The sequence below is a fragment of the Myzus persicae genome, unplaced genomic scaffold, assembly GCF_001856785.1.
Source record: "Myzus persicae strain clone G006 unplaced genomic scaffold, MPER_G0061.0, whole genome shotgun sequence".
Taxonomy (NCBI): domain Eukaryota; kingdom Metazoa; phylum Arthropoda; class Insecta; order Hemiptera; family Aphididae; genus Myzus; species Myzus persicae.
The window spans coordinates 184157-209977 of NW_019102786.1; the positions used below are offsets into that span (position 1 = coordinate 184157).

The window sequence follows — 25821 nt, forward strand, 5'->3', positions numbered from 1 at the left end:
TATACGATTAGATTATTTTTAAACATAAAAATTGCTCAACTCATGTAAAAATGTAACGACAACTCTTCTTAGTTTACAACTACATTGTGTGTCTTGTTTTTAGTTTTTGCAAATGGCATTACAGCAGTTATTATATTCCTTTGAATAACAATATTATAAATAAAAAAAACACGTACTAGATCAGTGATTTAGGACATTTGATTACGTTGCGATGAAAACTCGTTTAATTATTTTTGCATATGTCGAATTTATTTGCAGAGAAATTTTAAAACAATGAAAACACTAATCCAAGTGAGACAGTGGTTGTGCTTTTCGCTTTGTACACAAATTTCTTTCAATTATTGGTCGAACATTTTTCATGGCAGTTCTCGATGTTCTCATTTATTTTTAACAGACTTTGTACAATATATGAAGCCATTATGTTGTTATTTCGTTGGAATTGCGTCAGGAAGTGTGGGAAATCCAAGTGATGCTATAATAATATGATACCTCTTATAAGATTCTCTCGATCGACGATATCGAGAAGTGTTTTAAGTGTTTATGGGGTGCTTCATGACTGCCTACAGAACAAAAAACATCAACTACAAACCCCATTTATTATATTAAATACTGCCATCAGCTGTGCGCGGAATGCAAAAATAACCTTAGGACGAACTCGAAAGTCGTAGGTATTGCTTGCCTAATGCTGTGGAACTCTTTTCCAAACAGGTGACGGACTGACGGTGAAAGCGGTGGTACCTCGGTACAAGATTCGAGGAGAGACGGCCGTGCTCCGGTGCGACTTCGAGCTGGAAGGAGCCCTGCTGTACGCGGTCAAGTGGTACCGCGAAAACGAGGAGTTTTACCGGTATGTGCCCAAGTCGGAACCTCAGAAGACGTCTTACGTGGTGGACGGGATTAAAGTCGACGTAAGTGTGTATCGTGTAACTATTTCTCACCCCCCTCGCCACCACCACAGCCACGACCCCAAGAGAACTCGCCCCCTTTCGACCATCATTAAACCGGTGTATTTATATTTAATTTTACGCATTTGTTTGCGCAGCACATGCATTCCAACAGTCGACAGTTAACGTTGAGAGACATAACGCTGAAAACCACAGCTAATTACCGGTGCGAAGTTTCTGCAGAAGCGCCGTCGTTTGCTTCCGCACAAGATGGTGGCCGAATGGAAGTTATATGTAAGTATATAGTGATTTACGAAATTTAATCTAATCGAGAGACATCATCTGCAGTAACGTCATTACCGCAGTCACTATATTATTATATTATATGGTTTACTAAACGACTTTGAATGAATGATCTAATAATGTAGTGAATATCGAACAAAAAGCAATGGGTTTTTTTGATTGGCGGCCGGAAACGAATTTGCAAATGCGTAAAAAAAAAAGTTTGTCCATAATTTTATGGAATTTAATATTATAATATTATTTTTGATTATTCACGAATCTATTTATGGTAAATATCAGTAAATATCAATGATATGAAACGGAAAAATGCAATTAAAATTAATGCTTTCTGCTGCGAGTAGTTAGGTTTAATCAAGTAATAGCGAAGAAGTTAGTAGATAGTAGGTAGGTACTCTTTTGTTTATAATACACTCGCCTTAGGCGTTAATTGTATATCTTTATTCGTCAGTATTATTCTTTTGATGACATGTGTCATAAAATATAAACATTATAAACCTTAGTTTCCACGGTTAATCAAAATAGGTCTCAGCAATACTTAAATATTACAGATATGTAATTAAATCATTTATATTTGTTTTATATGTGGCAAACACCTGCACAATTTAATAAAAATAGACAAATTAATTAAATACTTTACGATGTTCATGGTAATCAAATATAACTATATGTTAAAGTGTGATAGGTAGAGTATGTCTGTAGTATCAAATGTTAGATGTTGTTTATTAACACAAAGAATTCATAAATTTTGTTTTAAAAAGATATTAAATATTTAAATAGGTTAACTTATCGTTTAATTATCAAAAGTTATAAGTTCAGATGTAGTTCTTTAAGCTGAATATAAAACTTACAATTCTATGAGCAAAATAAAATATAGAGCATGCATACTTATAATAAATACTTTAATCAATAAGAAATAATATTCCAAATAGATCACTCTGTATATTGGTTCGGCGTTTTCAAAGTTATAATTAGTGAATTCGTATTTTCGACATCACAAGCATATATATGTTCAATAAATATCAAAAATAAATAAAATGTTTATAGTAGGCACGTATATTACACACGGCGTGATGAACGTTAACATTATTTTTAGTCATTTTCTATTTAACATGCTTTCAAGTAATTTATGAAAGTTCAGTAGTTTCATTAGTTCAATGAACTTATATCCTGTAATAAAATATGTTCACAAAGTATTTTCTTAATAGAAAGTTTATAAAGTATTTCAATTAATTGAATACCATAATAGTAAAAAAATAAAAAATAAACCATATTTCTATGCATAGACACAATTTTTGAAGTCTATTCGATTGGTATCCTCCTTTTTCATTTTGTAAAATATATATATATATGTGTAGATTTTCAACCAAGTATAACCCCGAAACTATAGTATTATTATAATATACCTATCTGCTTTCGACGTATGCCGACGTTGCCGTCATCCCCTCCCCGTGACAATATTTGTGATTAATAATATATTTTATGTAAATATTTTCTTCACCATTTTTATCGATTTAAATTACGATGGTTTTTTAGAAATTCTCCAACGTAATATAAATTAAAGTTATCCATTGTTTAGTTTCACCCCAGTCAAAACTTTAAGTACACACAGAAAAAAAAATTGACTTTTACGAAAACGATCAAAGACATCTTCAGATGTATTTTTTATTTTTTTCTAACTAGAAGATTTTAATTCAAGTATTGCAGCTCAATTCGAACATAACATTTCAACGAAACAAGAAGAATAGTAACGAATTAAAATATTAAATAGTAGCAAAGAATTCCAAACTTAAATCTAGCAGACACATACATTTATCGAAACAGACAAATTATATATTATTACAATAATGTAATACAAAAGGTAAATATTATAAATATTTTTTATTAAATTATTCACTAAACAGTGAACATTTAAATATTGTTTTTAATTTTTATACGGAACAACATTTTTGAATTTAAATCTAATAAATAATACAATTCCTAAACTGTATACATTTATTTTTTATCATAGTTAATAATTTAATATAAAAACGGTTTGAAACTTTGGAGCTATAAAATGATACATTTTATAAACGATCGCATAAAATATTAAGTAATGGAGTTTAATATATAAAATTAAATAACACATTAAATAGAATAACCGTACACACATTGGGGCTAGATACGTGTGTCCCTGGTCCCTCATTAGTTTATCTCTTGGAACATAAATTCAAATTTTGTACAAATTCTGAAAACCTTCATACAAATAACAGACTTAATGAACATCAAAAAGTTGATGAATATCCTTGCCGGAATTGAGTGACACAAAATCTGGTATTACAATGTACGTATAATATTATGTACATTGACATTTTTTTTTCTGTACAAACAATGTCTTTATGTAGCGAAACGTTTTCATTGATTGATTTAAAATTCATTAAATTTCTTGTCATACATGTAAATGGCATAATATGACAAATATCTATCGAAAGATAATACACATTCAAGTAGTAAGTCATATCCAATAGAATGGACATAAAAATAATTTCTTTTTACGATTATATAATTTCTTAACTACTCAATAAACATATAAAACTAAAAAAATACGTATGCACTAAAACGTATCGAATATAGAATACAATTTAAAATATACTAATTCAACATAAAACACCGTCTCTAAAGTGTTGTACAACAAAAATCGAGGAATTAAAATCACTATGCGATGTTTGGTTGAAGCGAAATGTTTTTGTTGCGTAACTTTATAGAGAAATACTCTTAAAGTGTCATACACGGAATCGATAAAATTGTAATTTTAAAATCAGAAAAATATAAGAACAGGGGTTTGTTTTTACGCGTGCACGCTGGTATAAGTAAAAGCTATTGAACTTTAGCTGTCACATTATGGCACATCGCGCATGTATCATCAGAAAGTATAAGAGAAAAACGCCACATTCTATTATTCGTTGGGTGCATGCGTGCGTGCGTGCGTGTGTGTGTGTGCGCGCGCGTGTGTGAGAACTATTGATGAGAATACACGATGGTCTGGCTATGTTTATTTTTTATTTTTCTGCTCTTTTTATTCAAAATGCGAAAGTACCTCTCTCGGACGAAAACCCTTGACGTTGGTGACACCGCCGAGATTTCAATATCACAGCAGTGTAAGTATACGAATTTGGGTCATCCTTTTTTTGTTTGTCGCCTGTCCACTTTTTTCACCATAATTTTACTTTTCTCGGATGAAAAAAATTGTATTTCCACCCTCGATCAATTTTAACCCTATAACAATGCATGCAGGTAAAGGTCAATAAAATTTGACTTCTAATATTGAGAAATATTATTCATGTGACGTTTAAATTTAAAATAATACTTCCATCATAGTTGTTGAAACTGTTATTGACCCAACTTCATAATAGTAATATGTTGCTTTTAGTAGATACATATTATGGAAGTGTTTTATTATTTGTATCTATTTATTCATAGCTTAGTTATGTAGCATATTATATATAAATGAATATAATATTACACAACACTTGTTCAACTTTGACTTCAAAGATACTTCCTAAACTATTATACTTAAATTATCAAAGTATAAACTAATGCAATAACTTAGCAAGAATTTTATTTTAATATTAATATTTATTATAATATGAATGACTAAAAATAATAAATGAAGGTTATATATATATGCAATCAATTCATACATTTTAAACATGATAGGTTTATGTAGATGAATATTTATTTCAAAGAATTTTTTTAAAAATTGCTCAAAACATACTCATACGTCAAATACAGCAATCACATAAAGAATATTTGGTATACTACGATTTAAAATATCAACTTAAATGTACATTTTGTTTTATATCCACTCGGCGCTCAACATCTCTATTTAAAATACTTTTCAAACGTTCCGTGACTTTTATTGATTTTGAGTTTATCAAAAACCCTGATATATTCTGCAGTGATCACTTTCCATAACCGAATACTATTGGATACCTGTTATAATTGTCAATTATAGGTATATTGGTAATTAATAGATATTATTATATTATCTAGTGAAGGTTTATTTTTTTATATTCTTTTGTTTATTTTTAATAGACTTGTTCCTTAAATAGGACTCACATAAATACTGTGGGTGGTGTCTGGCAGGGGATATTTTAGGAAATCTATTGGCTCAAAATAGTTGTTTCTATAATAAGAGTAAATGAGAATAGATACTTGAAAACCAATTGATATTTATAATTGGCTTTTCTGTGTGTTGGAAATGCTACACAATTAACAATTTTTAGAGACGATTTTTGGAATCTCCCATCTTCAAAATTTGTAAAAACTACTGAAATGCGCTGTCACCTCAACTGTAACACGCCAATGAATACTCAGATTCATAACAAAACTTTTTTCATTATTTAACAACTTTTTAACAACCTTAGAAACTCGAAATGTTCCGACCACAGTCCGCACCCTAACGCTGGTTTCGTTTCTTTTCATATTTTTTGTTTTAAATACATGTTTAGAATTAACGGACTATATTTTAACGACAAAATATATCTTGTAAGTATAAAATTCGAAATATTTACAGCAGACTTTTATATAATTCCTGAATACTCAAATCTGCGTGTGAAGCTTATCACACTTTCTTTATTGTGGCGTGTTCTCTACATGACACAGGTCCTGATTTTAGACAAAATTGGACGCCATGTAACTACTTTGAAATTAGAATTCGTTTGGCAAACAAATTTGTATTCTGTCGATTGTCAATATGTTTGCTGAAGATACATATCTAACAGCAGAACTACAGAAGTAGATCTCGTTTTATGTACTAAATGTTGTGGCGTTTATAGTATGGGACAAGAAAAACGTTCGTTTACACAGGAACATTGAATTAATTTAAAAAATAAATAATACATTGTAAGTACTTAAAATATAATACCTATCATATTTGTTACGGTAATATTCTTATGAATTTCCCTATGAAACAAACGAAATTATTAAGCCCATACATATATATTATTATAATGTTAAGCCAATGATGATAATAGTTGCTTAATAGTTAAATTTAAACGAGTTTTGGATTAAGTCTTTGGTTCTTAATGATGAGACATATTTAAATACAACATATGAGCCTTACTATAAATTTAGGTCATCACATCACATATCTTGATTTATTATAACTAGTTTTATTTTCTTCGTTTTTGAGTTATTGCTGTATAGTACAGTTTAAAAAAAATATTAATTATTGTAAGTTTAACAGACTTAAACAATACATTCAAAACCGTAAAAGTCATTTAGTCATTGAAAAACAATTTTTCATAATAAATTTACTTCAACAGTGAACAGATATATTTAAAATTAATATAATAATATTTAAAAATATGATACAATAATTATAACTAATTTGTAGGTTTAATCAATGATAAGTATTTCAGTGTATTATTGTTTTCATAGACTATAATTTTTGTTATAATATCTGTAGGTCCATGACATATGCGATTATAGGATTCCTAAATATTTAAAAAGGATATCAACTGAACTTAATTGATACTATATGCTACAAAGTACAATATAATATTAATTAAAATCCACAAGAATCATGAACAAAAGTGACTCTGACATAAACACAAATAATTAAAAATAATATTTTTCAATTTTAGTAAACGCGTGCAAAAAAAAAACCGTATTATTTTATTATCTTCACTCTTCAGAGAGATTTTTGATGAAAGAATTGATATATCTATGTTTTAATTGTTTATATATTTTTTTTGTTTACAAACCACTAGTAATAAACCTTTATGCTTTTTTTTGGGGAGTGATCAGTACATGATGTATGGGTACCGAAATTGTATTATAATATAGATGAGAAGTCATTATTGTAATTTTTCAATATTTTTTATTGAAATTTGAAATTTGAAAAACTGATGGAAAATAAAACACCACCTTAACAGATTTGTATACACAGGAGACCCTGCAGGGTTCGACAAAAACTTTTTGTATTATTTTATAACTTTTTAATAATTCTGCAGAGGGTTGAAATGTTTATCGATTAGGTTTTGGATTTTTTTTTTTTTGTTATAGACGTGATATAATTTTCAAAAAATGTGACCGACGATGCAGACCATATTTTGGGCCTCGTGTACACACAATTTTGAAAACATTAACAATTTGTACACAGCATAGAAGACGGGGAGTACTGATACTTGACATTTTAACACTAGAGAACGCTTGTAATATTCTTTATTATATTCAATAAATTTCTTTTTATGAGCACTTAACATTTTAAAAACTTCCTATAAATTACACAAACCTAAACCGCGTTCCGTTCAGAGTCATTTTTACAACACGACAATTGCATAGCATTCGGGCTTAAAAAAAAAAAAAACAATACAACGGGTCGAAGTGAGCAGAGCGAGACGAATGACCAACACTCAGTGGTTTGCAGTCTCTGTCTCTTTTTTGTGTGTATTACCAACGTTTATATTGTTTAATTTGTCAAAATATTATGAGACCGTCAGTTCGAACTGATTTCGTGGTTTCGATGAATTATGTTCTATTTCGAGTTGAATAATATTATAATATGATATTATACGGCCCCTGAGAGATTCAAGTGAATTCATATTTTATAGTGAAGTATAAATAAATAATTGTGTTCGACAACTAACACTGTGAAGATGTACCCATAGATCGTTACTGCGGCGAAATTAAAATGCATAAGCTTTCACGATTAATAAATAATCTATCTGAAAATATAAAATATGATTTAGTGTCAATATTCAAATGATTTTATTTTAGTATGATTTCACTTATAGTATATCGAAAAACCTCTTTACCTGTTATTCTTAATCAATCGATAAAGATGAATGTAATTTAATAATTTGTTTTTCAGGAACCAAAGAAATTAATTTAAGTGGTTCTTGTAGTTCTTGTAAAATCCCCTTGTTTAATATACATATAGCATTTTACCTATTATTTGGTTTAATTACCTTAAAATAATTTTTTACGATTTTATCTTCGACTAACTCATTTATGAAAATCGAGTCCAATTAACAACCTATCAAGTGTTTACTCTTTAAGTACCTACCTAAAAATGGCTTATTATTTATGATAAGCTCAGAATATTAAAAAGAATATTACAATACATAAATATTAAAACATTTTGTGCTAATGCATTTCGATAATAAAGTATTTGCATAATACAATCCTCTAATTGTATAATTATTTAACATTTATCATAACAACTGAAAATAAATTTCACTCATCTTCAAATGATATTTCAAGAATTATTACATAACTCCTGTTTGTATTGAGAATATTTATACTAAAAATACTCATCGAGATACATTTTTTCAATTTAATGGTACATTATTTTTAAAGTCTCTCATCTGTGTTAAGTATTTTTTTGATTTCAGTGAGCTCGGAACCCCGTTGAAGGGCCATTGTAATAATCGTGTACATTTGTAATTATTATAATAAATAATCCATAAATATTTTTAATCTATAAATCAAATATCTTTCGACTGCAGAAAACAATAATGAATACCGTGAAATCCGTTTTATATTTTAAAAGGAAAAAATGCAATTGAAAAAGTGCAGTTAATAAAACTTATAGACTACTTACCTGTGTTATTATTTTGTATTTTATTCATTATTTACACTTAAATATTATATTTTTATACTATTTAATATAATTACCTGTACCTATTATGGTTTGTGTCGTATATCTCAACCTAATTTATAGTAAATAATTTGAGTACGACCATAATAATCAAACCACTCTGCACTATGTCGAATTGGTCATCGTCCATCTATAGTAGTCGTCGGTGTGTATTCCATAAGATATTATTTTATTATACTTTAGCACCGTCCATCGCATTTTTAGTACGAAAAAAAACCTTCTCAACCTTATGAAGCAGACATTTTTCTTCTCCTTTTTTTATGATTAATTGTCGTGATCGCCGCGGAAAGGTAACCTCCGAAAAGCATTGCAATCGGTGGTGTGTGTACACAAAGCACGCACACGCACACACATACATTTTATACATATATATATATAATATACATTGTATGCGTATCGTAGTGGGTTGAATGGGGGGGGGAGGGGGGGCGTTTGCGGCCGTAGATGAATTTGCCGTTCGACGTTTTGGGAAAAGCTAAAGAATTCCGTGACGGGTGTGATAAATTAGGTTCTCCGACTCGGACAATATTTCACGTGCAACGCACAAAAATATAATACACTTGATTGGCCGACTACGAACCACTTTACGATTCTTCGTTTATATCGATCGGCATTAGCTCGAACCTATTTCGCCGGCGATGCTCATCATTCGGCGAAAGCCAAACAAAACGGGTACCGTGACGATGTCTGCGGGACGGTATGCCGGAAAACGGAAAATATTGAGTAACGTACTGTAAGCCCAGTCCTCATGACTGCAATAGGATTAGAAAACTTTAGGACACTAATAACGTAGGTATTACCATGTTATTGTAAACGTATAATTATAAACACACAAAAAAAACAACTTTACGCCTGAGAAACAAAACGAATATACGCTGATTGGGTATTTTGCACGTTGTATTTTTAATTTGGGTATAGGCACTTTTCAAATCGTACAAACAATATCAACGTGACAAATTCTCTTCTGCTCTTCGCTTTGGTATATATATATTATATAATCAATTTACAACAGACACGTAGTGTTTCTTAATTAAATACTGGCTTTGAAGTATAATATATACTACACAAGTATTGTTTCAGGCCGAGAATTCACGACACCGCCGAGAGACGAGAAATCTAAAATAAACGTATTTATACTAACTGATCATTACTATTGAAAAACCGTATAATATTAACTACCAAACATGCGTTAAAAGTTTTTGATTTTTCATTCCCCTAAAGCCATGTCAATAAACTTACAGAATATACTGTTGTAACTAGCAATCAATATTTAATGAGCTGAAAAAAAAGTCGTGTACGACAAATTATGATCCTTACCTATTACACAATGAAAAGTAAAAAATATTATATCGTATCACAATGCAGTAAGTCTGTGTAGTTATCAAATATTTATGTATTGCTAAAATAAGCAGAGGTACCCTGACCGTGTATAGTACGTACTATATTGACTTACAGTCGTTAAATCGTTATATGCACGTATATATAAGTCAGTTAATCGCGAGTCCTTCGTGCTACACTGACGACAAACAAAGCACAGGATACCATTATTATTATTGTTATTATGGGTAGGTACAGTACCAAACGTATAACAATATTAGAAAATCTATTCGAAAAGTTTTTAGAGACACACAACGATACAGCGGGCACCACGTACTCGCCGAATATATCTACCTGATACGACGTTTGTATATTATAATAAATATTTGTTTAACGTTTTCAAGAGCGAACGTCTGTTGGCTTTACTCGGTAAAAAAAATTAATAATAATAATATAATAAACAATAATAAACATAATATACCTACTGTTGCACTTGTCAACAAAACCGTATGCAATACTATATAATTGATCGTATCATATAAGTATTGAGTTGCAGTATAGGACCTCTAAAACGCAATATTTGAAGTAAAACCATTACGGAGCAAGAGTCGCGCGTGTTGACGTATAAAATAATATATTATGTATAGCATATTATATCGTATGGAATTCCGAAACCTCGAAATCGTTGAATTAATAATTGCTGGCTTAAAACGTATATACAATTCGTTGGACTTCTTCTGTACGACTGCGGTGCTATGTGCTCGGAGTTATTCACCTGTCACAATGAGAAACGCACGAGTTGTGAAAGGGAAAAGTAAAAAGAAAAACCAATATAGGGTGAGATAAAACATCATCTGGGTTTAAAAAATTGATATGGCTGAATATAAAAGTAAAAGTACCAGAAAGTAGAGCGCATTAAACCCTCGAATAAAAATATATTATTGTAAACGCGTTTAGTTTGATTGTTTTCTCATTGTTCATGTTTAAAAATAATAAATAATCTACATGCTATTAATGTTATCATGCTAAATGACAAGTCACATGATCCCTCACAGAAGACGAAACTCAATATTTGTTTTGAAAATCATCATACTACAAATATTTAAAAACGTAAGCATCGTAATATTGCGCATAATGCAATTAAAAAAAAAAAAACTGCACGCCTGCAATGTACACAATAAATATTACTAGATATCCTAGATTAGAATAAATAAAGATAGATAGTAGATAAGATATTATATAAATGTTTTGTTTTCAAATTATTCCTTATCGGTTATAATAATATTACTATTTTATATTTTGTGGATCTACAGGACTGTTAATTGTACTAAATTGTACATCGTGAACCGTGACGATAATATAAACGATACATCTCGTCAGCGATTTACCTTCGCTAAAAATAATTTTAATCGTGCTCATCGTTACGACCACGGTTAACCGTGGTTGCAATTATTATTATTATTATTCGGACGGCGATAGGCCAAACTGAACGATCTGCGTCGTGTGGTCGTTTCAGGATAACATCATAACATTTTTCATAACTGCACAGTGCACACAATACGCACCCACGAATAATGGCACGGATTGCTCTGGCAATCATCGAGATACATAGTATTATTATCATTGTTATTATTTTATATTGTGTTAAACCGTGTCCCTGAATAGTTTAATCGTATTATAACATTCATTAATTGAAACGTCCAAAACCGACAACACCACGAACACACTACACCGTCGGCGATTGCTAATAATTGTTATAAAATATGGTCCACAAAAATCCACCGGTTAGGAGAGCTCAAAAATATTATATTAAACTCTTTTGAAAACATATTTGAATAACTATCACATGTAATCTTCAATGACGCTGTAAACCATCCACAACGACATCATTATAATATTGTTAAGTAGGTATATTACGATTACCTATAATAATAAACAAAGAAACATTTATTTAATTTAAACGTGTACACGAACCTGAAAAAAGTCGCCTTATCATTATCTACTGTCTTTGACTGTAAACTAACTTATTGCGTATAAAGTTATGCAAAGTTGTGAGCTAAAGTCAAATCTGAGAAATACCCTGCTAGAAATGCCCACGGTATTTTGGCAAAAGTCATATTTCGATTTGTGACCACTTCGAGTAGGAAAAAACCACAGATGGTAACAATGACTATGAAAATAGTAGGCTTTTATTACGATTATTAATTATTACTGACGGCAGAAACCAGAGTGCAAAGAAAAATTAATTAGTAACGACATTTTTGGCTATCAACGAGATTCCATTAAGAACATCGAGTACCTATTCAAAATTTGTTAAATATGTTTTGTAGTTTAAACTTTAAAGTGCCACGGATCTATCATATTATGTGTAACAAAAATAAATCAATTGTGTTTGCCTACCTGTGTAAATAAGTAAATAAAATATCAGTATTAGATTTATGAGATATGTGTTATTATTGAATGTGTGTGTTATTGTGTATTATAACGTTATGAACTATTTTATAACTTATATGATACCTTTATTCAATAATAATTAATAATAAGCTTATGAATCTCCTAATTTTTTTTTTTATTATTAAAATTAACATTATTAAAATGAACATACCTAGTATAATGCAATTATATTTGTACAGTGACATTAATTATTTTATCGTCATTTATACATAATATTAAAAAAAACTTGGTACCTACTTACTGTGAATTAATATTCAAATATATAGTTTCTACGGTTTTGCTTAAATTATGTTAGTCACAACTGGGTTGGCCCGGAGAAAAAATTGAAATGTGACATTATGCAAAAGTACCTCTGACAGTTTGAGTTTTTCACAGGAATTTCTGGAGTTCACCCTATTTTGATTTTTGCCAGTAATATGACTTGGAAATAAATTATTATTTTTCTTTAATATTTTGCAATCGGTATTTAAAAATATAATAATATGTTCATACAGGAATTACATGACATGAATTTGAGTTATAAATAATAAAAAAAATATATATACATAAATAAATACATCATATATAAATGTATGATAATTATCGCATGATTTATAAAATTTAAGATATATAGAGGTACCTAATTATTTATTAAAAAGTTTTGTCAGCGATTTTGTAATTTTTGTTATCGCCCGTTATCGTATCTATGCAATCGCTATTGTATAGGTATAGATAACTTTGCGTTTAATGTACTTCGTAACCAAATTCAATATTTATGAACTCTACGGGTTCTGCACGTAAACAGCAAAAAAAAAAACCATTGGGGGGGGGGGTATTTTTAATTGTTTCTGTCCCCGCACCGATCACTGCAAGCCACCGAATTGAATAAAGTCACGTGACTTCCCCTAAATTTCCCGCTTTAACTTCGACCGTCGCATAACTTATTTATACGGTAACGAGATTACAATCAATACTCGACGGATCGCGATCTCGCCATAATGTGATTTGACGTTCATATTATTATTATTATTATATGCGCTACATAACGAATGAATAATTACGATAGGTATAAATGTATAATATTGCCATTAGTCAATAAATTCCATCAAACGGAATGCCGCCCTGCGCGTTCGAACGGACCCGGCTGGAAATTCACTAATTTTAATATATTATCGCGGGTTTTTAAGTGTGATAAGAGAAAAATTGTTGACATTCGTCATCGACGAGTTTCGTTGTAATGGTGCGTCGATCCGCCGAAACTGTAATGTAGTTGGGACCTACATTGAAATAAGTCTCGATTGCATTGTAAACGTAAGGTACTTTTCAAACTATTTTTTTACCACGTCGTTAATGCTGGCATATAAATTGTATAATAACATCAAGCACGATTACTTCGAATACAACAAGCCCACGTCATTATAAAAACGAGCTGGAAGTTTTTTATTTATTTCGCAAAGTAAACATGACGTATCGTAAATTATTATGAATATGATTTCTCAGAACTCTCAACACGAGTACAATTTAATATCTACACTTCGATACTTATTTGATTAAAATAATATTAACAGAGTGAATAATAATTTAAATATTATGAAATTTTTGTTTTTCGATAATATATTTTAATAAATAGAACCGTTTAGTCCACAATAATACTACTATTATTTTATGCCTCGTTACTCAGAAGACACCGCGGACACCGTTTGTCCACAGGACTCCGCCGACATATTGAGCATCGTCGTTCACGCGTTGGTCGCAAGACTGAGTGAACCGCTTCATCTCGTCCGTTGTTTTAATTTAGGCGTCCTCGTAAATGTATCACGGGGACAGAAACAAAAAATAAGAGAAAAAAACGAACACCACATCGGAGAAGTTGGCGGTACGCTGCAGGCGACGCGTATGTAGGTATAAATTCTTGTATCCATGGTAATAATAATATCGGTCGGTCAGAGAATAAAATTCAACCGACAACTTTTGATGTTCCGGTCCATTAAACTTCCGAGCAAAAGTTTTCGGGCAAAAGAATGCCTCGGCGATTACGTCCGCTCCCGTGAAATTATTATACGGAAACCGCTGTGTAACAGGTTGTTGTATTGCTCGTGATTTTATATTACGATCGCTCGCGGTTGTTCTTTATACAAAACGCATAGTTATAATAACATCGGTATGTTGTTAATATCGTATTATAGACTCGACTTCTGTTATTTTACAACTATAAAATATTAAAACTTAAAATGTTTGTCGTACCTGCCTACATACCATATATTATATTATTTCAAGTATAACATCGCCGCCCATTTGTTTGACATTTTAATTTTTTTTTCTGCAAGGCGAGTTCATATTTTGTAATGTAACAAAACGTATTTCTATTACACATATTATAATATGTTGACAGTCTATACATTCAAATAAATATTTGATTTTAATTCATTTTATATTCGATAAACCGTCACTGTATGAATAGGATTTTTTTTTCAAGTTTATCTAATTCATTGATGCATGTTTAATGTTGATAAGTGATAACCGTTGTATACCTTTGTATCACTCGTAATTCAACCTATACTACTGTTTGATACTTTTGATATTTTTTTAAATTTATATCATAACCACGCACAGGAACATTTAAAATACAAACACAATAATATTGTCACAATAAATAGTTATCAAAGTTAGGGAAGGTGAATTGTTTTACTTATTACCTACGAATTCAATCTGAGTATCTGACTGACGTTGGTATAAACTTTGTAGAGTAATTTAACAGTAATAATTGATGAACAAACGTCTTGTTTATTTCTCCAAAACGTAAACTGGATTGCATTTCCCTTAAGATGAAAATTAGGAAAACCGTATTATAGGAACTATATTAGAATGGTTTTAGTTGTGATATTGTTGTACATACCAAAATACTTGGCTAAAAATCTAAACATAAATTACCAGTGTACGTACTAGATAATAATATAGTAGTTATTATCGTTTCTTGTCCGTTCAATAAATTACAAAATTCGACACTATTAATTTAGCGTATAAATGCATAATAATACCGTTAATATTCAGCATAGTGTATGGTAGTTATCAATATCTATTTACCAGTCGTGCAGAACCGTGATTGTGCGGCCACACAAGTTTATAGGTATGGTCTATAACACAAGGGTACCTACTACAAAACAAGTGCTATTCGTCTTATACTTTGATATCTATGCAAGAAGTTCCAAAATCAACACTTTAGATGTACGAATAACATATATACCTAGTCAGTGAACTATCACGATTATACCCCTCCCCTCCCCCGTCCGCTTAAATTTATGGATAGGTATGCATAATAATAATATCTTTTTATTTTTTATTTCATTCGTTTTTTCAAATTTATGTATAAAATCGTTCTGAGAGAACACCGGCACTGGTATTCCCGATTGCACTCGAGCTGGAATCGTTCCAAACTGGCAGTCGAATCGTCAGTTTTTCATTTTCGCAATATCAACGAGAAAAATATCGAACATTCGTAGGTAATATCGTTGGATTATATTACATTTTGTTTATTAAAATTATTATTTTTTTTTCACGTTTCTCAATACACCATCTCGCGGACGACATGTTTTTTTTTAAATATTATATATACACTGTTCACTCGTCTAATATCGATTGCGTGTGCATTATGTAGGTAAAAGAATTTATACGTATACGCATAGGCATAAGTACACCACGTGTGTGTACTTAAATATATGACTCTGAAGATATCGAAAAACAGGAACGCATTTCTCTCTGTACGTTGAAACGAAACGTTCGTAATTTGTATCGGAGCAACATAGTTTGCGCTATTGCCACTGCGACAGTCGTATTATTACAAAGAGTCGTATTAAACCCACTAGCGTATTTTAATGATTTTTCTCTTGCACGACAAATTACTCCGTTTATTTAATTTTTAACTATTTAATAAAGGCTGACCGTGTAGTTCCAGGTATAAGCCGAGGCGATCAATTTACAACGGTTACACTAATTCCGTAATTCAATTTTCGTATTTTTGAAAAACTCTTATGTAGAACTACGTAATACTATTAATTAACGAAATTATTCGACTTTTACTATTTTTAACATAATGGTTTTCAACAGATTTTTTTCACACCACCGACTTACCATCATTATAATAATTATGAATATTAATAACAATTATTATTAAATTAATTAAAATTAAGTATAGTATAATTCATCTGTTATTATTGCTTATTGGTGTTCTATAGGCTTCACCGTTTGACATACAGTATTATAATAGACACAAAGGATAATAATATAGTGAAATTAATTTACTTATTAAAAATAATCGAACCACCTATTTGAGAAACGACGTAAATCACAGAATATCACAAATTGAGATATTGGGTAGGATGTGTTATCAAACGGTAGACGGATTATGTGTGAGCATTTGCAACATATATATTTAATTTTACCACAATGAATAATCAGTATTAAAGAGAAATAACCATGTATTACTGGTTGGTAGCACAAAAACAGTTTTTTCTTATTTTCTCCGAATTACCTTTTATTGACTTATACGTCGTACCTCAGATAGGTGGTTAAATTTGAAATTAATGTGTCGACTATTGAGCATCTAAATACATTAATTTATTTATTTCAAAAGTATCTAGTGTTTTCTATAGTATGGTGATTCTCATTTTTGAGTATCTTGCCCATCCCCATCTGCAGTTACTAAACTACGGTTTGGGTACATGGCCAATTTAATTTGTGACTATGATAATAGTGGTGTATTTTGCTTAAAAAGATTTATGTATTATAGTAATTTATTCGCTTATCATACTAATTGACCTGAACAGTTCGACCCTATTTCTAAGGCAGGTGGAAGTAAGCGTTTTGGGCTTGTACTTACTACGCTTTTATTGTCATATTTTTCTTTGTTTTTAATGCGTACCTCCTAAGTATATAATAATAATATATAGAGAGGGTTACTGGCAACTGCCGTTAGTTATTGACAATGCGTGTAGTAGTTATTATTCCGTGCCAGTGCTGCAGCCCAATCGCAGAGGTCTACTGCTATTTAAAACTTAATAATTAATGTGAACTTTTGTGTGGTCCAAGAAATGAAAAGAAATAAAAAACCTTAGGCACTACGAAATAATAATAAAACAATATTTATTTTCTTCGTGTCGATTGCGGCGTAATTTAAACAGGAAAAAAACATTAAGGTATAGGTAATAAAGATAAATTGATTATTTTTTTTTATTTTCAAACAAAAAATAAAAACGCACAAGTCAAAATTTATTAATAACTTCTTGTACACGTTTTGTTAATATTTTAGTTTTTCCATTATCATAGTGTAAAACGTGTTTTGAAGTTTTCCAACTATAACTACCAAATGCAGGTATATAAAATAAAAAAAATTATGTTCCAGCTATTATAGGCGTTGCGTAAATAATATCATAATTTATGTTATTATCTCTGTATAGGATACGACTCACCGCATGTTAAAAAGCCAACGTTATAATAACAGAGAAGAAACTTACGATTGTAGTAAATAATGTTTATGAAGGAATTTTTCGAAAGTGGCAACCATTATTATTTTTGCATTTGAATTATCAAAACGTATACGTTTATATATTTGTGCAACTTATGAACTTGTTTTTATATCCATAACTGTATTATTATGTGTTCTTATTAATTTGTAGTTTTAATGTTATACGCATATGACCTATACCTGCAGAAATAAAAACCTTGTACATAATGTAATGTAGGTAATAATTGAACAATATTACTAAAAAGAAAGCTTACTAATTACCGATTCAAATTGGAAAAGCATCGAGGCAGTACAAAACGTATCGATCCGAACCATCACAGGCGCCCCACTTTTTTACCTGAAATGGCGTATTGTCAAGTCCATCCGTCAGTCCATGACTCAAGGAAGCTCTGACAGCGCCTAAGATCTCTTCTATAGGAATGCCCGATCAACCATCACCCAAATACGAGATATAGGAAGATCATCTGCACCGCAAATCAAGATGCGCTGTCCTCGACCATCTACATTCATAGATCAGCCGTAATCCATCGACAAAGCAAGATTCAAACATGAGTAACAAACAACTGCAAACACGGCCAATAAACTTCGATGGCAAAGCAAAACAAGCCGACTGTCCGACCAGCTGTATTCGTTGATTTCTAACTACGTTTCAGTATTCTGCAGCTACCGTTACTGGACCGAAGTACCTACTGCAGATAATGCAGAATGACCCTGACCGTTTGCACAAGCATGTGTGCTACACGGAGTGTACTGGAAGTTGACAGTTGCTAACCGTACAGTTCTCAAAAATGTAAACGAACCAAAACTTACCACAGATCAGCATCAACTCTTATAGAGAAAAACACTTTTTATGGGAAATTATTGGCTATGCATACTATGCATCACTGATATTTTTTAGCACTCGTGTCAAATTCCTAACCATAAACCATTGTCATATTATATTACACAATAATTATAGAACAAGTAATGGACAATCATATTTTATTCTCATATGCGTCTCTACTACATTGAGCTGTTTGGTTCGAGATATTAGGAAACACAGAAATACACCGTCTGATTTTATACAGTCTGTATACCACGTCTGATCCGGCTCACTAGTTCCAGTCGTAGACTGTTGCAGTTGCCATAATTTGCAAATGTTATCGGGGATCACGTGAAACCAGCGATGCGTGCTTTGAGGCTTGCCTACCTGACAATCCCGATCGACATTCCGAATCCACGGACAAGGATATCGAGGGCCCCGGAATCCGACATCAACCCGGCTAACAGAAAGCTGCGAACATAATATGAAAATAACCCTTTTCAAGAAACGACCCATTCGAAGCGCTTGCTCAAGCTACGACTCTCCGAACCACAGAGCTCCCACCCCGTTGTTGTAAATAACGCATAATATATTATATCCAATAGTTGTACGGACTTTCATTTCAAACAGCCATAATAGCCCACACTGGTCGCCTGTTTGGAACCCGCCTGCCAGGACTGACCACTCTCTAACCCCCCCCCCCCACGAGTACTCGTATTATATTTTACGTCTAAACTAGTCTGCTAAACAACCTAAGTGCATGTATGAGAAAAAAGTAAAAAATTCGCAAACGTACGTGCCGTTGAAATGGAGCATGTTATCGAAGTAAATTAACGTGATTTATACGTCTGAGTTAACGTTATTTACGATGCGGCGACGTACTTCGTTAGTGCCCACCGTTTCACCCCTTTCTTGCCCCCATATATATAGGGCACAGGCTTATAACTAACTTATTACAATATAAATTAATTAGTTAAATCTAATCGACATAAACATCAGTATTCAATAGAGTTCGAGACATCTTGCATTTGCGTGATTTTTTTGTTTGAAGTGTTTGTAGATTACTCTGCACTATAGTCTATAGTATAGGTAATATATAATTTTTTTTTGTGAAATTATACAACTAAATACGTTGTTTGACTATGCATGTTTACTGTTTAGTTATGTTTTACTAGAAAACATACTCTAAAACTATACACGTAGGTAATAATATAAAAAATAATGCTTACAGCATTTTCAACTACTGTTGAAATCATATTATAAATCCTTGATTTAAAGAATTTTTCATCATTCTGTTTTTTATCATTTTATTTTTTGCTTTATTTTTAGCTTTTTACATTAAAATATTGATTGGTAATTTGAATTGCGTGTTAGCGTGCATACTCCAATAATTTTAGTGGTATAAATATCGAGCCCAAAATAAAATAATAATGAATAAATCTTTCAATTTTAATTTACCAAACATTTTTGTTCTAAATCATATGATTAAATTTAAAAAATTAAATTAAATTTGTTAGAGTATTATTATTTTTTATCGCATACATTATTAAAGGCGATCATTTGAATAACTGAACAATAAGTCCAAGACTCCAGCCATTAAACTATCGAGGCAGAGTTGTGTAGTTAATTATATCGGTTTTACAGATCGGATTGATATTTATCTATTAATTATGAAATATTTGACTCACTTGAAGAGTTCTAAAATATTATTTTCAACTATAATGTTTAAGTATATATATTTATATTTACTTTACAACTATACATATAACACATAAACATGACATTATAAGATTTCTGACACACGCAAAGTAAACATTAACGAATATTATTTAATTTATTTATACGTATACCTAATAAATAGTTATATTTTATTATATTTACCGTTTTGTACGGTTCTACAAAATATTTTATTATATACAGAGTGATTCGCCAAATATGCATCCTTATTTTTAGAAACGAATTCATCTAAATTTTTTTTTGAATTTATATTAACCATATGTTCCGATTTTTAATAATTTAAGGAGTGCTCAGATACAAAGTAATTTTTTATGAATGGGTAATATAACCTTTAAATATTTAATATTTGTATAAGTAAAAATTCTGAAAATCAGAAAAAAATCATTATTTGATGCATATTGTATGTCGTAATATTATGCGTTTCGAGTACATATACATATTATTGTACCTTCTTGCATATTATCGTCTTTCACTATGATAATATAATGAAGTTAGTGTACACATACCACAGGTACTAGAATTATAATATCGTATAAACGTTTTCAATAGGACGTAAACCATGTGTAATAATGGATATGCTTACCCTACCTATACATAGTAGATGGATAAATATGATGAATCCATATTTCACTCATTACGAATTAATACGAATAAAAGAAATAACGTAATTCGATGGAAATAATTTATGACGGTCGACGAAAACGGGAAAAAAATGTCACAACCACCTTGCGGCACCCATCACCCCCCGGCCCCCTCGACCATCGCACCCATCGCTGCGCACCTCACCCGTCCATCAGCATACGGCGTACGTAATTCGCGGGCTATAATATTTAATGACGGGTCAAGACGATCGATGTTTTGTACTTCGATTTATTAATAAAAATAATAATAATAATAATAATAAAAATACAATATGTAGTTACCTATAATACCCACGGCGGCGGCGTGTGTTCTTGACACCGGTAATGCGAATAACTGAATAATGCACAGTGCGCACAACCACCGGGCACATTATATTTTATAATATTATTATTATTGTGTAACATAATAATATAATAAAAAGTTATTCATAAATAACTGTGCGTGTGATTGACACACGTCCTGACAGAGTGTTACGCTTACGTTTTGTGTACGACGCGAGTTTTCTTCGTAGACATATCGAGGTGCCATTATATACCAACTTTTTTGAAATGTTTGTCACAGCGACGTGTACTATGTGTGTACCTATGCTTTAAATTTTAATACATATACGTGTATGAGTTTATTGCACACTTGCATACACCGGGCTCCCCGAGATGCGTGTACGAGCACAATATTTACTCTTTTAAGTGGAACGGAAATCGAAATAAATAAATAAATATTTTATGTAATAGATTCTACAGATGGATGATAATGATGATGATAATAATAACAGCACACGATGATATGTGTGTGCCACCACCTGTATGTGTAGTGGTGTTTTTACGATGAATTTCATTATTTCATACGCAGCAGGGTTTGGATTTTTTCTCTCTCAAATGTTCACGAAATGAATGTATATAAATATTATACCTACGTATTTTAGGATGTCTGCGCTTGAAGACATCAGCCGCTGACGGTTATTAATTGCTTTCACCTTTGCAGTAAATAATAATAAGATTATGAATAATCATCGTAATATAATAATAAGAAAATGAGCAGAAGAAGACCCTTTTTTGATGGGGGAGGGGGAGGGGAGATTCAAATAAAAATGTCCCAGTTATGAATAGTAGGCACTTAATATATTTGACAAAGACTGATGTCGGATCATTAGGACAAAAGAGTGCATAAAAAAATAATATCTATATAGATATATATATATATATATATATATGAATGAAAGACAAGAGAAAAATATTATGCACAGTATTTTTTTTTCTTGAAGAAAACACTTAAAATTGCACCTATTAAACGGACTGAAGTTTCAATACTTTAACGGCAACTTTCACTTGTATACATATACATACAACAACTATAGTTTTCCCAGTTTTTAAATTTTACAACATATTTTATGCAAAAAGTTTACACTGGAAACCAAGACGATACTGTATTTTTTTAATGTAATGTTTCGAGTATTTCGACCATTGTTTTAGGTTTTTATTTTTATTTGGTCGCGGTATAATACACTTTTTTTGTATTAGGCACTATGTATTTCACATGCATTCGGAACGAAAAAAAAAACACAATCGAAATAAATTAACAACAGTACTGGTTTACTATTTCTTGAACATTTTCTTTAATCTTTTTTACCTTTTGGTCTTTACATTTGAAAGTCTGAATATAAATTCAAAATAGAAGAACATAATTGTGAAATTCTCAAGGAAGGTTTTAAAACACTTTTATTCGGATACAATAATGCTGCATGGTTATAACTTAAGTTTACAGTAAGTTAACGTTTGACATTATAAAAAATACCAAAAATCTTTATTTCAAAACATGTTTTTAAAATTTAAATATTTAATTATGGTGGCTTTTATTTAAAATTAATTGCAGCTCAAACATTTGAATTTGAATCGTTTTTAAATAATATGAAGATTGGCGTTTCGTGTGCAATGTGGGCGTCAGCTATAGTAACATAAGATATTAATGGCATGTATAATGTTGTGACTATAAGTTGTAAATCATAATATATTTTAAATAGTTAGGCTAACAAACGAATTATTTGTCGAAATATAAAAAACTTTATTACGCAGTTTTGAATGATTAAAATATGTAAAAAGAAAAAATGTTACGCTACTGTTTTTTTTCTAACTAAAAGTCATACCATAATACATTTTTTTTATTTTTATTAAGTATATCACCATTACATAAATTATAATATATAACACATACATTTTATGGTCCGACTGGATAGTAATACTTGATGTTTTCGATATTAATCCTGACAAATAATGGTTAAACAGTCGATTCAATGTATATCGTTACCAGGTAATATAAAACAGACCACAGCGTGACATAACTCATAATGAAAGGTGTAGGGTACCTTAGCTATAATATGATATACTGTTAGTTCGGACATTATATTATTATAGTGCAGACGACGCACCGTTATACACCGTTTATACTTACTGATTTCATTAAATTTGCTACGTAGAATATTATGAACGTATTACCTAATGGCTAGTACGAATTACACAGCAACAATATATTATATATCAGCCGCCCCGTAGAGTTACAAAATAAATAAATAAACACCTGACTGCAGAGGTTGGCCGAGTAAAATAATTTTACCCATTTTATGGTGCAGACCGTTTTATCAGAATCGAAAATTAGTTCCCACCAAACGAACAAATCGGTGAATTTACTAACTCGATGAGTGCGCATACATTCTGTAAGATATCTGTACGAAAAAATGGTACACTTAGCTACGAGAAAGGGTCGTGTCCGCCTGTTTTCGGTATCAATATATTAAATGAATGAAAAAAGGACAAATCCTAAACTATGATAATTACTCAGGTATTTTTAAATTCGAACATCAGTACATAATATTTTACGCGATTAACGGATTGTGCTATTGTGTTTTAAATTGAATCATGCCGCAGATACTTTCAAAGCATTTCTCATATGAAGGGAGAACATTATATATTATACATTATTATTATTTTTATGTCTTGTACGATTGTCGTTTTCATTGTCTCTGATGATGTGTTCTGAATTGTACAGCAGTTTTATTTAATATAATTTCAAGTGAAAAAAAATGTGGCTTTGAATACGAATTCACCTGCCATCGGAAAGAATAACGATGACTACTCCACAAAAATGTTCACGTTTCATTACGATGTTCATTTGACTGCTGACGTTGGGATTTATCTTTAAAAAAATAATACCTACACCAATATATTGCGATAAAATAGTATAAATATTATACTTCCATGTTTAGGGAACGGGCTTAGAGTTTAATCACTATGTATTCACCGCACCGACAAGTCGATTTGAACCACTCGTCAATGGGCGAAAATCAAAGAAAATACATTTAATAGTTAACGTTTTCCGTTTCGTCAACCAAAAACTCGATTCGTTTCATTGGTACAGTGAACGAGTTTATCGGTGGAACAATCACAATATTATTCAATTGATCAAGGGACGGATGTGGTTGGTCATTAGTACATTCAGATTAACACCTTAATTTTATCACAGAATAAATAAATCAGAATGGACACTGATAAGAAATTATAGGGAAATGCGATGAACGAATTCGCCATTTTTTTTTTTGGAGGAAATCAGCATGACCACCATACATGTATATAACGATATTATCTTCCTCCTAAATAACGGTCACTAATTATTGTTATAATTTTACAGTGTCCGCAGCCTGATATTATTATAATATATGGTCTCGTTTCTAACCACTCATCAGATATTATATACGAGTAAGAGGAATATAATATAATATTGTCATTGGTAAAATTATAATAATATATGATGGTGGGGCGTAAGTTATATCAGGGTGCCAGTGGCAGTTTTACGGGGTAAGCGATGGGTGGATCCACTCACTCTTGGCCTGTTTAAGTACGTATATTAACTCAAATATTCATATCAAAACATAGAACATTTATTATAAATACAATTTTTTTTTCATTTGTAATTAGTAAAGTGTGTACTATAGGTAGCACATCACGTGCAACATATTTTCACCTCTCTCGAGACTTGTCAACAACAGATCCGGTAGGGTGCTCAGCACTTAGGATTTATATTTAGCGGTTCCAATGATATTTTTGTATTATATTTTCATTTCATAGGCAGGCCAATCCATACAAATAACTAGCTATGTAATACTAAGCTAAAATCTATTGGATTTATTTAATTTAGGTTTGTGCTTTGTGAGACTTAGGTAGGTACACAAAAGACAACCTTATGGTTAGAGGTATAAGAAAACCTTTCCAGCCAAACGCAGAATACAACTTTTGCTAGGATAATCTTAGAATAATGTGTTTCCTATAGAATCGGCTTAGGAATCTCAAATCTTTCAAAAGATCGATAGATATACCGAAAATGCAATCATTATAAAAAAAGAATTCTTGATTACAGTTGTCATTAAATAATTGAAGAATGTGATGTTAGAAAATGTAAAGTAAAATATTTGAGTACCATTTTGTATGATGCAAATAAAATTATCAAAATTTAGAAGATGCAGTTTTAGCGCTTTCGGAAATTTTATTTTCTT

At 30.9% G+C, this 25821-nt stretch overlaps 1 protein-coding gene across 2 annotated transcripts in view; it reads left to right on the forward strand.

Annotated features, from left to right (window-relative positions):
- The window catches only part of LOC111033116 (carcinoembryonic antigen-related cell adhesion molecule 6-like), an 84770-nt gene that overhangs the window by 35722 nt on the left and 23227 nt on the right, over nucleotides 1-25821 (forward strand). For both annotated transcript variants that reach the window (XM_022313709.1, XM_022313710.1), the window contains exons 3-4: nucleotides 709-908; nucleotides 1043-1178. In XM_022313709.1, coding sequence (XP_022169401.1) covers nucleotides 709-908; nucleotides 1043-1178 — 336 coding nt within the window. The remainder of the gene's footprint in view (nucleotides 1-708; nucleotides 909-1042; nucleotides 1179-25821) is intronic.